The sequence below is a fragment of the Salvia miltiorrhiza genome, chromosome 6 (assembly GCF_028751815.1).
Source record: "Salvia miltiorrhiza cultivar Shanhuang (shh) chromosome 6, IMPLAD_Smil_shh, whole genome shotgun sequence".
NCBI classification, from domain to species: Eukaryota; Viridiplantae; Streptophyta; class Magnoliopsida; order Lamiales; family Lamiaceae; genus Salvia; species Salvia miltiorrhiza.
Window position 1 is genome coordinate 17,782,766 of NC_080392.1, and position 17,988 is coordinate 17,800,753.

The 17,988-nt window shown below is 34.6% G+C and overlaps 1 protein-coding gene and 1 long non-coding RNA gene across 2 annotated transcripts; both read left to right on the top strand.

Moving 5' to 3' along the window:
• The first annotated feature begins 553 nt into the window (after positions 1 to 553).
• On the top strand, positions 554 to 1,216 carry LOC130990593 (uncharacterized). Its single transcript, XM_057914815.1, has one exon. It carries the CDS (start codon positions 554 to 556, stop codon positions 1,214 to 1,216), a length of 663 nt encoding a protein of 220 aa, XP_057770798.1.
• Positions 1,217 to 15,191: 13,975 nt separating this feature from the next.
• Positions 15,192 to 17,347, top strand: LOC130990283 (uncharacterized). Its single transcript, XR_009090903.1, has 4 exons — positions 15,192 to 15,495; positions 16,270 to 16,544; positions 16,626 to 16,837; positions 16,951 to 17,347. It is a non-coding gene; the product is annotated as an uncharacterized LOC130990283 (long non-coding RNA).
• The last annotated feature ends 641 nt before the right edge of the window (positions 17,348 to 17,988 follow it).

The window sequence follows — 17,988 nt, forward strand, 5'->3', positions numbered from 1 at the left end:
ATGACATGAGTCTTGATCGTATATTTGAAGAATTTGCTAAGTGTTATGATAGTAGACCTAAGAGTGTGTATGCTTTGGATGGAGATTATACCATTGAAAAGGGATTAGTGTTACTTAGGAATGATGAGCATTGTAAAAAAGTGTTTGATTATCTTCCGTTACTTGGAGCAGAGGAGATTCTTTTGTTTGCTGACCATGAAAGAGATCCCCTGCCCCCTGTTACACTTTTACCATTGTTTGATGAGGAAAAGGAAGGTGATCAATTAGAGGATATTCATGGGTTGGAGATCGAAAATGAGCGTGAGGGGGTTTATGATGCCGAGATTGGAGAAGGGGATGATGTAGAAGAGGATGATGGTATAGGTGTAAATGAAATAGGTAGTGAGAATGAAGGGGATGAGCATGATCACACTTTTTATGATCCTTTGGGGGTTGGTTCTGATTCGGACTCTAGCACATATAGTGACAACATGACAGATAGTGATGAGGATATAGTGAAGGATGATGGTATGATACTGGAGACCAGGGTGAGCAAGGAAACTTTGAGCTAGGCATGACCTTTGCCGAGGCAAAGGATGCTAGAGAGGCTTTAGCCAGATATTATGTGAGATTTGGATACAAGCTTAAGTTTATGAAGAATGAACCTAAGCGAGTTAGAGTTGTATGCATTAGTGAAAAGGACTGTCCCTTTTTATTACTTGCATCAAAGGATGGGGATAAAGAGGGTTTGATCATTAAAACATTGGTGGCAGAGCACAGTTGTTGTAGGCAAAGAGAAGTGCCTAGTGCTTCTCAATCTTATTTGGCAAATTATTTCAAGGATGTAGTCTACAGGAATCCTAGGTTTACAGCTAAGGATATGCAGGGACATGTTAAAGAGCACCTGAAACTACATGTCAGTATGGGGAAGTGTAAGAGGGCTAAGAAAGCAATAATCACCAAGCTTCAAGGCAGTTACAAACAAGAGTTCAACATGCTGATGGGTTACATTGAGAAAGTGAAAGAGACCAATTCTGGTTCAAAGATGGAGCTGCAGTTGTCTAAGGATGAATTGGCTAATGGTAGGAGGGTATTTAAAAGACTTTTTGTGATGTTTGATGCTTGCAGGCAGAACTGGAAGAAAGGTTGTAGGCCCCTGATCTCCTTGGATGGTTGTCACATTAAAGGTGTGACATTTGGTTGCCTTCTAACTGCGGTAGGACAGTTCTACATGTAAGTTCTTAAAACTAAGTGTTCATTTGATTATCCATTCTTCACTTAACACATACTATATGTTGACATGACATGTTTATGTGAACCACAAAATAGGGTGGCAGCTCACAGTCAGTTGTGATAGATGAGGGTATCCCTAGAGAGCCTGATCCAAACACTAAATTTGCAATTCCAAATGAACTCGAGTTGAGGAAGGAAAAAAGAAAACTACTTGGAAGCAAATGAAATGGATAGAGTTCAAAAGTCAGGAAGATGGCCTCCAAGCCATTCAAGGCTCCAAGAGGCAAGGGAAAACAGCCGCTGGACCAAGCAATCCTCTGGAGATCACCTCGAGGGAAAAATGTCAATTCCACTGCTGGATCAACCAGTTGAATTGGTATTTTGGAAGCTTGAAAAACTTATTTATTATGTGTTAGCTACTCTCAAAACTTGTGCTTTTGTTTATGGTTTTTGATGTGGTTGGATGAAAGTTAAAACTTGTTGTTGATGCTGAGAAACTTGGTGGATCAGTTGGTTATCATGTGATTGAATCACTTTTTATTTTGTCATTGGAAATCTTGTGCTTTCATGCCCTTGAATCACTTTTTATTTTGGTGTTTTCATGAATCATTGAATCAGTTTTTGATGTCAAATAAGAAGACAAATCGTAATCCAAAACAGGGGAAATATGCTTCATTTCATAGGCAAAATATAGTACACAGTTTGCTTATCTTACATCAACCAAGATCCAAGAACAAAAATCAGGGGAAATAGGCTTCATTTAAGATAAATTTCAAAGCCAAATTACATAGTCAAATTAAGCTAGTGCAAAATACGCTAACATCAACCAAGAACCAAGCAAAATGTATGTAACTAATCTACTTTTCTTCCTTGATTCTTCTTTCATAGTATGCACCCCAAAGCTTAGCAATTTCACTATCCACATCCATGGCTGAGCTTGAGCTTCCCTTCAATCTCATGAGCTTGAAATTCTCCCTCTTCAACTCATTGATAACTTCCCTTGCTCTTTCACTCATAGGTTCGTCCATCCAATCAAAATATCCACAATTTTTCGTCTAAAACATGCAAAAACAGGGAGTTCAAGCCAAAACATTGCACATAAACATGAGCAATGAATCCGACGAACATACCTTCCAATTTCGACAACCGTAGAACCTCCCCTACACATTTTACCTTCGCACTCACAAAATTTTGGATTATTCTCCAATACATCACACTGACGTCGACCGCGCCAGGAGCTCGACGCAAACCCACCGGAGACAGAATTGAAACTCATGAATCTACTCGAAAACTGAGAACACCGAAAAATCCTCGATAAATTTCACTAAACTACACAAATGCTCCAGATTTTTGAAGCCCTAATTTGCGATTTAGGGTTCAACTCATTTCAAATATGCCCCAAATTAAAAAGGGGGTTTCAGGCCGTTAACTGTGGGGTCCACAACAATTAAAAAAATAAAAATAAATAAGAAACAGACGGCGTGAAATCGGCGTTAAAACGGAAGACCAAATTATTCGAAATTAATTAGTTTAGGGGTTTAGTTGGGCCAACTTCGACTATAGGGATCCCAACGTGATAAGGGCCACTATGATAGGGGCTTATTTGATACTTTTCCCAATTTAAAACTTGCATAACACAATTAAAGTAATTCAAATAGACAAATCTATATAATTTGACATGTATAAAGTAATGTTTTATTCCAATTTTTTTTTAATATAACAAGTACGTGAAATGAAAATTTTTACTCCCTTACCTTTCTGGTGTTTTAGTGGTGGTGTTAGTTGGAGTGTCCTTTGGAGTCTTTTTCAATTTACTGGTGCGCTGGTAGCTGGGCCCCAAAGGGTCGGACTCCTTTGACAGCTTCGCCATTGGTCGAGATTTATTCTCCCTGGCCTCTAGCGTCGAGACTTTTTTCTTGGCCGGTTTGACTAGATTATTTCTTGGGATTCACGGTCTTTTCTCTGCGGAGGTTTCCCTGACCGTGAGGCTTTTTGCTCTTTTCTTACGAGATGTCGTTGGGTGGTTTCATTTCGGTTTTCAACGACCGAGATGGTTGTTTGGTCTTCTTGGCATGCTCGTCTTTTTGGTTTCCTGCATGAGTGTGGTTCTGGATTTACTTGGGGGCGATGGTTAGGCCTGAGCTCCCGAAGTATATCCCCCTCCTCATACGTGTGGTTTTTTCTTTTTGTTGTTTTTCTCGGCCTTTGAGTTTGTTCTTTAGACGAGTACTTTTTTTTCCTTTTAAGGTTTTTTCTATTGGGTTTTCCTTAAAATGATTTTAATGAGGCTCGACCCTTAGTCTGTTTCTCTGTTCTTTCAAGGATTCTTTAGGTTTTTCTTTTTTCTTTTTTAACAAAATTTCAATTTAATAATAAAGTTTATACTCCATTCGTCATGTAAAAATAGTCATATTTTTCCTATTTGGGGTATTCACAAAAAATAATCATATTCTATTTATAAATACTACCCTACAATAGATTATCATATATATATATATATATATATATATATATATATATAGGGTGTGGTTCTAGAGAGAACTACATTATTTGTGAGAACGGGAGAACCATCAAATCTAATGCATCCATTGTAAAAATTAATGCATTCGCTGTTAAAATTAATGCACTAAATTTTTTTAAAAAAAAATGCTCCCTTCAGGATTCGAACTCAGGATCTGCATTCATCCAACAAGATGATGCATCCACCGTAGATCTTGATGATCGAATGGCTGAAAATGGTTCTCCGGTCTTCTTTTATTTATGGTTTTTTCTTGAACCTCTCCCTATATATATATATATATATATATATATATATATATATATATATATATATATATATATAGGGTTGAGTTCAATAGAGAATTATCTTTTTATTCATTATGAACAAATCTATTCATTTTACGAACAGATCAACATAACTAACGAACATACGTATTTGGTAAAAATAAAGAAAAACTCGCCACCAGTAGGATTCGAACCTGGGGCAAATTGCTGTTCATGCGGTACATTGATCTGTTCATTAAAATTATAGATCTGTTCATTTTTATTTTACGAATTCTCTGTCACTACAAAAAAAAGAGCTTTTAGTGGCAACAATACGAGTGACGATCATATTTCTGTCACTACAAATAGCTTTTCAGTGACAAAAAAAATCATTGTCACAAAATAATGTAGCAGTGACAAATTTTATTATTGTCGAAAATTTTTGTCACTATATATCAGTGACGACTTGAGTATTGTCACTATAAATATGCATGTAGTGACGGCACGATATACCGTTGCAAAATAGTGTAGTAGTGACATATTTAATTGTTGTCAGTATTTATTGTCACTACATGTTAGTGATGATCTTATTTTTATCACTACAAAACATATGTATAGTCACAATATTGTGTATCGTGACAATGCAATGTAATTGTGACAAATTATATTGTTGCAGATATTTAATGTCACTGTATAGTTGTGACAATTATATTTTTATCGCTACAAGTTTGAATATAGTGACAACACGTATTAATATCACAAAATAACATAATAGTGTCAAATTGTATTGCTGTCATTATTTATTGTCACTATATATCAGTGACACTCGTTAATTTGTCAGTATAAATATTTTTATAGTTATAATAATTTATTTTCGTCACAATGATTATAACAGTGATAAATTGTATTATTGTCAGTATTTAATGTCACTATACGTCTGTGACGGTTGTTAAATTTGTCACTGCAATCATATAAATAGTGACAATATATTATAGTGTCACCGTAAAGTGCTATAGTGACATACTTTATTGATTGTTCTTATTTATTGTCACTAAATTTCTTTGTTAAGTTGTGACAGTCGTTTCACTTGTCACCAAAAAATTCATTAGTGACAAACTTAATTGTTGGCGCGATGTATTGTCACCATATGTCACAAAAAAATAAAATATTATAAATATTAAGAAATGCGATTTGTATTATATTCTTCAACCAAACTACTGCATATTAAACGTGATCACGTTTATAATAAAAAAAGCATAATACAATGAATTGATGTTAATATGAGGCTTTGACTTATAAAAGATTATTGCTCAGAAGACATGATCACGATCAGGCTTATTATGAAATATGTGTATTGCTCAGAAAACGTGATCACGCTTATTATGAAATAAGGAGTATTGCTCAGAAAATGTGATCACGCTTATTGTGAAATAAGAGTATTGCTCAGAAGACGTGATCACGCTTATTATGAATAAGAGTATTGCTCAAAAGACGTGATCACGTTTATTATATATGAAATAAGAGTCAATCTTGTTTAAATAATTCTTGTAACAAGAAATATATTAAAATAGAATTAAAAAAACATCATAAATCATTTTCGCTGTCGTCGATCTTGTCCTTCTTTTCATCTTCCTCCTCCTCCTCATCATCATCATCATCATCATCATCTTCTTGTTCTTCTTCATCTTCTTCTTCTTCTTCTTCTTCTGCTTGAGGATGCTCTTTTCTTGGTGTTATTGCTGTTGTGGAGATGGTTGATCCCGGGACATCATTTCGACACCATTCGACAAAATCATTATTAGGTTGAATCATGCCGACTGTAGAATGTGATTGATTTTGCTGATAAGACTCATTACTCACTACACATTCATCCTCCTTATTCTCAACCACATTCCATATATTGCGCGCTTGTGCTCGGATAACAACTTTCCAATCATTGCCAAGTTTTATGTCATTAACATAATAAACTTGTTCTGCTTGAGTTGCCAACACATATGGCTCATTTGTCTTCCATGATTTTGATAAGTTGACACTTGTATAATTGTATTTGTCCTTTTGCACTGACTTGCCTTCATACCAATCACACTGGAACAATGTCACTTGATTATTTCCAAAATAGTCCAATTGAACTATATCCACCAACACACCGTAGTATTCTTGAAATCCCATGTCATCTTCAACTTTCACAACCACACCACAGTTTTGAGTTTTTTTTTCCCAAATCATGTCGCTTAGTATTAAACCGTAACCCATTCACTGTACAACCCTCACAATGAGTTACTCTTTTATCGGGACCACTAGCCAAGTGTACTAAACCCTCATGAAATCGTTCTTTTTCTTCATCTGATGCCAATGTGATCTAATGGAGAACATAAATTAGATGATGAGATAATAAATAATAACAAGGGAAATATTAACTAAACTTACTCGTTGGTCGAACCATTTTGTAAAAGTTTGATCATGCTCCTTCTCCACATCAATACATCCATTTCGCATCAGCATCTCCTTATGCTCACTACAAATTTTACACATAATATTAGATTGTATCATGTGACTAAATCGAGTCGTTTTAGTGACGGTAGCCACATGTGACTATATACAAATTGTTTTGGTGACAACTGTAGAATGTGACTAATTTATGTGCTTCTAGTGACGATAAAGACATGCGACTACATACCAAATTATATAGTGACAGTAAATAGACGTGACTAATTGATGGAGTTGTAGTGACGATAAAAAATGTGACTATATATCGAATAGTTTAGTGACAATTAAAATGTGTGACTACATAAGTGATTTATTGTGACAAATAATTCATGTCACTGAAGCAATGAACTATAATGACGATCATTGTACGTGGCTATAAAAGTTCAATATTGTGATGACTAATTATTGTCACAACATCATCATCTTCAGTGACAAGATCATCTGTCACTAGGGGTGGAAAATCGGGTACCCGCGGGACGAAAACTGCCGAAAACGGCACCCTCACCCGACCCTCTTCCCCGATGCGGGTACCCGAATACCCGCAGCGGATACCCGCTGCGGCTATGAGGGTACCCTCACAGTCCTGCGATTTTTTTTTAATTATAATTTTGCGGGTTTTTGGTCCCGCTGGAGGGCATTTCGTCCCGCGAGAGGGTATTTTGTCCCGCATTTCACAAAAACAATTGAAAATATCCTTTTTATTTCATCGATTATCCATAAAATTAGGGCTAGGAGGAGTTTTGGGGGTTAATTCCTAAAAGTAAAATCTAATAAAATTATTTAATTTTAATTTTATAATGTTATTTGCGGGTAATGCGGGTATACCCGAGGGTACCCTCTACCCGCAATTTTTGAGGATGCAATACCCGCACCCGACCCTCCACCCGAATTTTGCGGGTATCGGGACGGGTGAGGGTATACCCGATACCCGCAACCCGATTTTCCACCCCTATCTGTCACTATACTTCAATATGTAGTGACGTTATTTTTGTTGTTGTCACTAATACTTTTAGTGTCGGTGCATACAGTCTCGACTCAACGACGAACACAAAAGTCGTCACTAAGCACTTATAGTGACAATTTTGATACATACAGTGACAAAAAATGTCGCCACTAAAAACAGTTTTTTTTGTAGTGTGTTCTCCACAATATTTAGCTTCTCTGTTGAACCCTTCTCTCTAGAATATGCAAATAAGTTAATATATATATATATATATATATATATAGGGAGAAGTTCATCTATTAGATTGCTTCTCAACTTCTCAACACATTTGAGCTTCTCAATAAAACCTAACCCTATATATATATATATATATATATATATATATATATATATATATATATATATATATATTCCTATATAGGGTTAGCTTATATTGAGATTTTAAATATTTTGAGATTTTGAGATAAATGAACATATCAATAAATTCTTTGAACATAACCAATATAACTGATGAACATATAAATCTATTTAATTTATTTAAAAAACACGCCACTTGTAGGGATTGAACCCTAGACCAACGCGCGTTCATAAAAATTAATTGACAAGTTCATCAAAATGTACTTATATGTTCATTTATCTCAAAATCTCAAAATATATATAAATCTCAATTGAACCAATTCCTATATATATATATATATATATATATATATATATATATATATATGGTTCTAGAGAGAACTACATTATTTGTGAGAAAGGGAGAACCATCAAATCTAATGCATCCACTGTAAAAATTAATGCATTCGCTGTTAAAATTAATGCACTAAAAAAATTAAAAAAAAATGCTTCCTTCAGGATTCGAACCCAGGATCTGCATTCATCCAACAAGATGATGCATCCACCGTAGATCTTGATGATCGAATGGCTGAAAATGGTTCTCCGGTCTTCTTTTATTTATGGTTCTTTCTTGAACCTCTCCCTATATATATATATATATATATATATATATATATATATATATATATATATATATATTAACTTATTTGCATATTCTACCACATGGTGGGACCCTTTCTTCACTTACAATACAATTAATTTATCATTATTAACACTATATTTAAGGTGCAACCATTTCTCTACTCATAATATACTTAACCAATTTTATTAATATTTGTGCCGCTCCCTCCTATAACTATTTTTACAGGACGAAGGAAGTATTTGATAGGTCTTAGGATCACTTTTTTTTATAAGCATTTTTTTTCATTTCTATTTCTTATTGTATGTATTTCATTTTTTAACTATTTTTTTTATTTCTAAATTTTTATTTTAAATTGCATTCTAATTATTTTATTAAACAATTTTGTTTATTGGAGGACTTAATTTCGTAAATATCGGTTCAAATTAATCTTTTACCATTCAATTCCAATTTACTAATTTCTCGTTGTTTTTCACTAGAAATAATCAAACAAAAAGTCCAATGTGTGGCATTCTTTTTAATTCTATATCAATTTATATTGAAATTCGAGTATTAGAATCCAAGTTTACTAATATTTAATGTTGTTATTTTACTATAATATAATTTTATGTAACAATCGAATAATGTGACTAATGTACGAGACTCTTCATAGTGTTTAGTAAGGTTGTAAATGAAATAAGTATTTGTTAATTATTCAAAATCCGGCTCGATCAAAGCTTATTTAAACTTGTTTAGTGAAGCTCATTAGCTAAACAACTTAAATTTGAACAAAGTAGTCTTTGGCTCGTTAGTTCGTAAATAAAATCGATGAGTGATTTATCATGAAAATATATAATTATTAACTAGATACAACTCGCACGTTGACTATATTTTTGATTATTTGTTGCCTTAGAAAATAGAAATGAATTATTATAATAATGAGAAAAATATGATAAGCTGACCGCATGGATGGATTAAATCATACGTTGAATTACTATAATTATAGTCATTCCTATGTATTTTCTAATTTTTATTTTTATTTCACTAATTTCTTTTACTTTTTATAATAACCTATAGTTTTATGAAATAAACAAAGAATGTGACAAACTCACAATTATAATAATTCCTTTTTTTTTCCTATCTTTTTTTTATGAAATAACAAAGAATCGGCTATTTCACGTCATCTCTCTCCTCTCTCGGCAATTTTGCTTTAACAATAAAGAAAAAAAGCATAAGTGAGTTACATATTATGAGGAAATAAAATATGTAATTATTAAGGAAAGATTATGAGTAACATTCATTCCATAATTATTTTTTAAATTTAAATAGAGATTTTTTGAGAATTACAAGAGGCATATCTAATATCTAATATATAATCAAATAAGCAATCCGTACGCAGCTGGGACCTCTACACCACATTAAGGTGGAAAAGCAATCCGCATACCTCTCACAAACGAGAGTTTTTGGGTGTCTCAGCTTTACCACTTGAGTTATGTCTCATCGGTCATTCATTCCATAATTATCAATGTGGATAATTATGTAAATTATAATTTAATTAAACTATAATCAATTCCTTAATTATGTACTGACGTATTACGTAAAAATAAAATAATAAAAAGGTTCAATTATGTACTGACGTATTACGTACATTTAGCATTTTTTTGTCATAAAAAAGAAATGTTCTTTCTTTTAGCCTTGAATTCCCGTGGAGATAGGGATGGCAACGGGCCGGATCTGGACCGGGTCTGGCCAATACCAGATCCAGATCCGTTTTCATATACCAGATTCAGATCCAGATCGAGATCCGTGGATCTGAAAATTTTGGATCCAGATCCAGATCCGCGGGTCCACGGGTCCAGATCCATGGATCTACTATTTTTAAATTAAATTAAAAAAATTTCACAAAATCAACAACATCTAATTTTCATCATGAAAAATATAACACAAAATACTTTTATCTAATTACTTTTAGTTTTTATTCTTTTGAATATAATTTATTTATTATTTTTAATTTAGTTAATATTATTAGTAAACTAAATATAAAATATAAAAAATATATATAAAATAAAACGGATCCACGGGTCGGATCTGTGCCGGATCCGGATCTAAAATTTCAAGTCCAGATCCAGATCCATTTTTAAAACTGAGATCCAGATCCGTCGGGTCCAAAAAATTGAGATCCAGATCCGTAAAAACGGATCTGGATCCACGGATCTGGACCGGGTCCAAGATCCACTGCCATCCCTACGTGGAGACAAATCATTGTGGCTGGGGACTCAATTTTCTTGGATTCAAATAGATATCTAACTTCTAAAATATCCTTCTTGGGCTGAATAAATTCTAGGCCACATGTTAATTGTTATGGACTTGATAATCATTTGTTGGGCTCACAACCAATGAAATTCAAGCATGACCGGATTTAAAGGCTCAGGTAAGAGTTTGTGATATGTGAATCATATCTCTCAGAGCGGTGATTGGATAATATATAAATAGATAAACATAATATGAATGAATTTACTATTTATTTTGATATTGATTAATTTTAAATTTATTTAATTAATTAATTTCTCAAAGACCCAGTTATATATTTGATGGTGACACAATAACTAATGGGCTTCCATTTTTGTTAAGAATATAGTACAATTAAAGAAGGTAACCTATAGAGAATAACACCGAAATGAAATGAAGAACACGGAAATGCGTTGAGAAAATCACCAGAAATTTTTGAACCACTTGTATTCGAAAATGTATCAGCCTTATCCACAAATGAATTCGTGATGGCTATTTATAGAGAAAACATAAAGGGAAAAAGAATAAAATGATTTAAAGTCGCATACAAAGCAATGACATCATTGACTATCTAACTAAAAATATTCCTTAACTGTGTATCTAGAATTATTTTTTGTCAAAACTGAGTCCTCGTAAGTCAGCACTGATTATTACATTTACATGTGTTTCTTCGATTAACAGGGTATCTTGATGTGATGATATTTCACCTCTGATTTATGTACTTATGAATTTATCTTCTTTCTTCTTGTTCAGACAATCAGATCTGTCAATTTTAGTCGATCTATTGTTGACTGAAGTCGGCACTGCCTATGACATTGGTGCATGTTTGCTTCACTGGAAATCAATGTGTTGGGTATCTTCGCCTAGCCAGGGTTACACCACTTGGTTCCCGAACCTCCTGTCTCCCCCACTCGTGCTCAAGCACTTGATCTTCCTCTGCTCGGGGCGACTTCCCTGCTCGGAGCGAATTCTTTGATCGGCAGAGGATTCACGACTCCGCTGGCCTAGCAGCCTCGACCCCGCTGCACTGGAGGACTCCGCTGCGCTGGACTGGACACCGCCCCGCTGGACTCGATTCCTCTGGCGCCTCCTCTCTGATTCCTCTGGCGCCTGGAGCTTCGATCCCTCTACTCTTCTTCACTTCTCTGCAACACACAAAGACAAGCAGCAAGTAAAAGAGAAACAAGGGAAAGTCAGAGGAAAGAGAAACAAGGAGAGTTAGAGAAAGGGAAAAGGTGTCCTCGGGACACTTTGGCTCAGATTTTCCCACAGTAGGCAATGGCTCTTCCAGCAGCTCAATGATCACGGCTCAAAGGGAACAGGAGAAACGGATCAGCACCCCAATCTCGATTGCACAGCCACCAGCAACAGGAATCCGATGGACAGGATTCCGATGGCTTGCACACTCACAAAGTATCACCAAACCAGGAAACCGATGGACAGGAATCCGATGATACAAGCACTCAATCGAAGCGAAGTTCACACCCACAGTCACCACTCAGGAAACCACGAACAGGAATCTGACGACACTTCAAGAAGGAATAGCAGAGCCTTCTATTTCAGACGGTGTGAAAACTTCCTTACCATTGAAAGACTTGTAGCAGGGCTAAAAAAGGAGTGGAGGTCATTGGGAAGGAGGGAGGAGCATTGAATTCGGAGGTGGGAAACGAGGAGACGGGCGGCGGAAAAGATGGAGCGGCGCAGATGGGATAGTGGGCTAGGTTTTTGGAAATGGGCCGAATAACAAATTTGGGCTAGGGAATTAAAGATCATTGGGCCAACTCTCCACACAATGGGCTTTCCTGTGTAAAATAATAAAATAAATGGAGTAAATAAATATATCTCCACACGGACCACACCAATATCCTATTACACAATTGATTTGATTCTAACCTGATTAGATCTTGAGTGTTGAAGATCGTTAATTAGGATAATGATGATGATGATGATGATGATGTTGGTAAGGATGTCAATCGGATTAGTCTGTTTAAGTCGTTGGGCTATTTGATTATGACTAGTCGGGTTGTAACTTTTTTTTTGGATTAAAAATTCTCGATCTTAACCCTAAAATTTTAGATTTTGAGCATATTCATAGGCTCGAAAATTTATTAAAAAAATAAAAATATTTATCTTAGTAATTCTATATTTCTAATAGGGGTGTAAATTCGAGTAGAGAGTATCGGGTATACTCTCACCCGATACGATACCCGTACGGGTATCGGGTACCCGATTCCTAATTCCCAAAGAGGGTCGGGTGCGAGTATGGAGTAATAGAAAATTGCGGCTATCGGGTACCCGCATCGGGTAATACAGGTACCCGCATACCCGAATTCAATTTCAATTAATTAATTAATTTTAATAATTTTTCATTTTATTTCAATTTAAAATATCTAATTCAGCGACGATGAAGCGCAGTCTGTTGGTAAGACGCTTCCCCTCCAACCAATAGGTCGGGGGTTCGAGTCACCTTAGGAGCTAGATTGTGAGTGAGTTTTTTTCCTTTCTTTGGTTGTAACAAATTTAAAAAAAAAAATAAAATATCTAATTCAGTGAAATTATTAGCTATGCCTATAATTTGTGAAATTATGGCTAATTTGAGAATTGAGAGCACACAATTTATTAGATTCAATAGATTACCAATATATTGGTTTTTTTCACTTACGTTTCTGGTCAGAATTCTAGATTCAAAAATTCATCAAAGCTTTACATTTTTAAGAATTATGGAAAAAATACCCGCGTGTAGTGCGGGTACCCGCAAATTGCGGGACAAAATACCCTCCAACGGAACAAAAATACCTTCAAAATTACAAGCCTTCAAAAAATTGCGGGAAATGTGGGTACCTAAATACCCGTAGCAGACATCCGCTGCGGGTATTCAGGTACCTGCACATGGTACGCGGGACTGGTGAGAGTATGCATTTTGGGTGATTTTGCGGGTCGGGTACTCGCAATTTGTAGGTAGGGTACGCGACCCGGATTTACACCCCTAATTTCTAACAAGTGAATTTTTTCATATTAAATATCATTTAAACATCAACTCATTTAAACCCTCTCCGTCTCTAAAAATTGTGACCTAGTGGAGATGACACGAGTTTTAAGAAAAAATATGATAATTCTATTTGAGTGGAGATTGTGTTCCACACATTTTTGTAAATAGTGAAAGAAAATTTGTAGAATCATTTCCAAATAAGAAAATATCCCAATTTTAGGGACGTCCCAATATAATAATAATGTCACAATTTTCAGGGAGAAATGAAGTAATTAATATGTAACTATTAGATGTATACATAATCACTGCTAAAACTCTTACGTACATGATTGTGGCATTTTTAGTGCTGAATTTTTTTATATAGACACATAACATAATCATATAATTTCTTAAAGTTCAACACATATAAAAAATAAATTAAAGTTGAGACAATGAATTTAAATTCGTTGTAGGTCTAAGCTATAAAGTAGAGTTAATACCCTTTAAAAAATTGTATAGGGGCTGGGATAGTGTGAAAGCAGAGCATGTGATGAATATCAGAATATAGTGTATCCATGATGAGGTGATGATATATAATTATAAGGTGAAAGAGATGAGAAATAGTATTTGGCATATTACAAATGAAAGGAGCAGTTATTATAAAAGGATGAGTGAAAGTGGGGATGTACAAGTTTGTTGCCTGCTTGGCTTGCAGACTTAGGTATTGTCATTTTCCTTCTGAAAAATGGCATAGCCTCATTAATGACTATCATTCTGTCAAACTTATTGACTTGTAAGTAGTAATAAATTATTTCTTGTCTCCCCAAAATAAATAATTATTTTTTGGGACGTTCAGGTTATCCTGATCGGATTCTCAAATTATTTGAGATCGAATAATGTAGTTGATTTTTTTTTTTTTTTTTTTAATTCAAATTTCTTGATTCTAACCCTAATTTTTTTATTTTCCATGCAACAGCTTTACAATTTCATGTTGATCATCACCTCTTAATTTTTAAAAACAGATGCATACAAAAATGACATAATGAAAAGAAGATGATCATCCTCTATTGCCCGACAAGTTATAATTTCAATTTTATGTAATCGATTGAAAAAACGACATGTGGAAATGACTTATTAAATAAGACATTAGTTAAGAAATTTGGAAATATACAATCATTATTTGTTTTTACTTCCATTTACTGTATTTTGAAGAAGAATTAAAAAATCGAAAGTGCTATTTACGATTTTCTGTTACTCATTCCTTTATACTCCACTTATTAATAATTACATATAGAATAATTTAGAAAATGGTTAACAATCGGAAAATACACGAAGTATCACGAGATTTGCAAATTGCACATCACCTTTAAAATTAGCTCCAGAATACATCACCTTTTAATTTAGTCGTAAATTGCATACGGCGAAAATTCCGACAGCTCTTAAGTTTGACCGGCGATGATGTGAACAGTATTAACATTACACGGCATTACGCGTGACTTTTTTTACACACTGGCAAGCTACGTGGGAAAACAACGTCGTTTTGATATTTTGAAGAATTTCATAAAAAAAATCCTGAAATCCCAGAAAATTCCACCGCTCTTCCTGCTCTAGGCGGTCTGCCGCGCCGCTGTCACCATTTCCAGAATCCGGTGAGATGAGGGGCGCCGCTTCTTCCTCCGGTCACCACCACGTCCTCTTCCTCAAAATCGTCGACGCCGTCCTCACCACCCAGTTCGCGCCGCCTCCACCAACCAAACCAACCGGATTTGGAAGGAAAATGGTGTTCATTAGAATACCCGGTGCTTATAACAATAAGTCAGATATGATTTAAGACTAGCGGAGGGTTTTTTCGGGTTTAACTTTCGGTGGAGTATTGTGGTAAGGTTATTGTAAATTGATGAATCTTTGTATGTTTTGAATATGTAGAAAAACAGAATATGGGTGGAAATATTGCTATGAACGTGTGAATATTTCCTTTGAACTGTGTAGGTCTATTTAGTATAATTGCATGATCCATTGCTTCGTGTTACGGACGGTAAAAATTGTTCAAATATATGGGTAGGTTTATTTAGTATAATCTTCAGGAACTTGTTGTTTGGTAAATTAGGGAGGAATTATGTTCTGGTTCACAAATTGTGATTTGCTTTGACTGTTTAATGAGTACAGATTCATTATGGATTGAGAAAATCATATCTGAGCTTAGTTTTTTTTTTTTTTTTTAAAAAAAAAACGTTGGGAGCTCGTATGGCTATGAAATATTTAATTATTTTGTTCCATGAATTTTGAATTATGCTTGGTCTCTGAATTTGATTGGTTTACTTGTTATTTTCATGTTAGTTTTTTGAAATTTTACTCTATTGCGTTTATCTGAATTTAATGACATATTTTGATTTAGATTGATTTTCCTTGTATAGAACCAAATACTATCCTTCATTGGAAAATCCAAATGATGATTTATTTAATGCATTTTCAATAGTGTCATACATACATGAACAGTAACAAGGTCTAGATTGCTGAGAGGAGTGATTTGTTTGATATGGATTTGAAAATCTCCGGCTCTGCCAGAGATACAGATAGATATGGGGAAGGTGGAACACAGAGTTGTGTTTTCTTCAAGCTTTATGTGAAAATCTTCCCTTGCACATTTCTCAGGAGACAAGCTGAAAAAGAGTTCAAGGTCGAGGTGGAAGCAATTGGACATGTTAGACACAAGAATCTTGCCAGGTTGCTCGGTTACTGTGTCGAAGGAGCCTACAGGTATCATAAATGAATCTAAGTTGCAAGTTATGTTGCTCCCGAATATGCTTGCACTGGTATGCTGAACGAGAAGAGTGATGTGGAATATTGATCATGGAGAACGAGAATATGATTTGGAATATTGATCATGGAGATCATCTCCGGTTGATTATTCCCAGCCACAGGGAGAGGTTAGTTTCGAAACAATTGCAAAACTTGCGAACCTCTACCTTGCCGTCTTGCAACTCTCATTGACGACAAATACAATGCAGGTTAATCTTGTTGAATGGCTGAAGATGATGGTTGGAAACAGGAAATCTGAGGAAGTAGCAGATCCCAAGTTGTCTGAACGGCCTACCTCCAAAGCGCTGATGCGCACCTGCTCTTGGTAGCCCTTCGATGCGTTGATCCTGATGCCCAGAAACGGCCCAAGATGGGACAAGTCATACACATTATGGAATCAGAAGACTTCCAATCTCGCGAGGTACAACCTGAAATTCCACTCTTCTTCCTGAGTAATTCTTGATTTCAAAGTTTAAATGGGTCACAAGTTGTATCTTTCTGAATTATTTCCATAAATTTTCCTATAAACTTCAGGAGCGACGAATTGGTCGGAAGTCTTCCAATTCGATTGGGGAACATAGTCATCGAGGTATGGTCATTAAACAAAGCAATGAAGACATCTCTGATACTAGTGAAGGAGAAGGCAATAGAAGTTATAGATATAGAGAAATAGTTGTATAATCAAATATGGATGCTACTGTTTCTCAATATTTTCATCTGCTTAGTTATTCATTCCATCTAAATTCAGGTATATTCATCACAATTTTTCCTCCAATATAGTTGCATAAATTATTCAGGTATAGTTGCCGACACAATAAATTATATTCAACAAATCAGTAAAATATGTTCACCAAAATTAATAAATTATTCATTGCAAAAATTGAGTTATGTTCATCTAGAAAATGAGATTTGTTCAGTAAAGTTCAAAGGCTATAACTATTTGTTCATACAAAACGATTAAAAATTCATTATACTAAACGAAAATATAATTTCATCAATCTGAAAAAGTCTACCAAAGTTCAAATGATATAACTATTTGTTCAACAAATTGCGTTCAAATTAGTAAAATATGTTCATCATAATTAATAAATTATTCATTGAAAAAATTGAGTTATGTTCATTTAGAATATGTTCATCAAATTAGTAAAATATGTTCATAATAATTAATAAACTATTTTAATGCATGTTCATGAGTGTTATCATCATGTTCGACAAAATATTATTCGATACTTTTTAAACGTACTTAAAAAATTGTCAGAAATATTTAATGTTTATACATGTAACATCCGGCATTTTCACTACATTATACTATATATTATTAATATATTTTGGGCAAGTGATTATTTGAATTTGTGGAGTTAAGCCCAATACTTTATTATTTGGGCCAGTATTTGTTTGTATATGGAAGGAGTTGAAGCCCAACAATAGTAAATGGGCCAAGAGTTTTATAAAAAAATAGAAAAGCCCAACAGTGGTTATTTGGGCCAATGGTTTGTTAGTATGTGGATTAACTGAACCTTAGCTGATTAGTTATTAGCCTTTAATTAGGTTATTAGGTTTACTAATCCTAAT

Excerpts from the sequence above, each read along its gene's own strand:
- LOC130990593 (XM_057914815.1), top strand. The coding sequence starts at position 554 with ATGACCTTTGCCGAGGCAAAGGATGCTAGAGAGGCTTTAGCCAGATAT.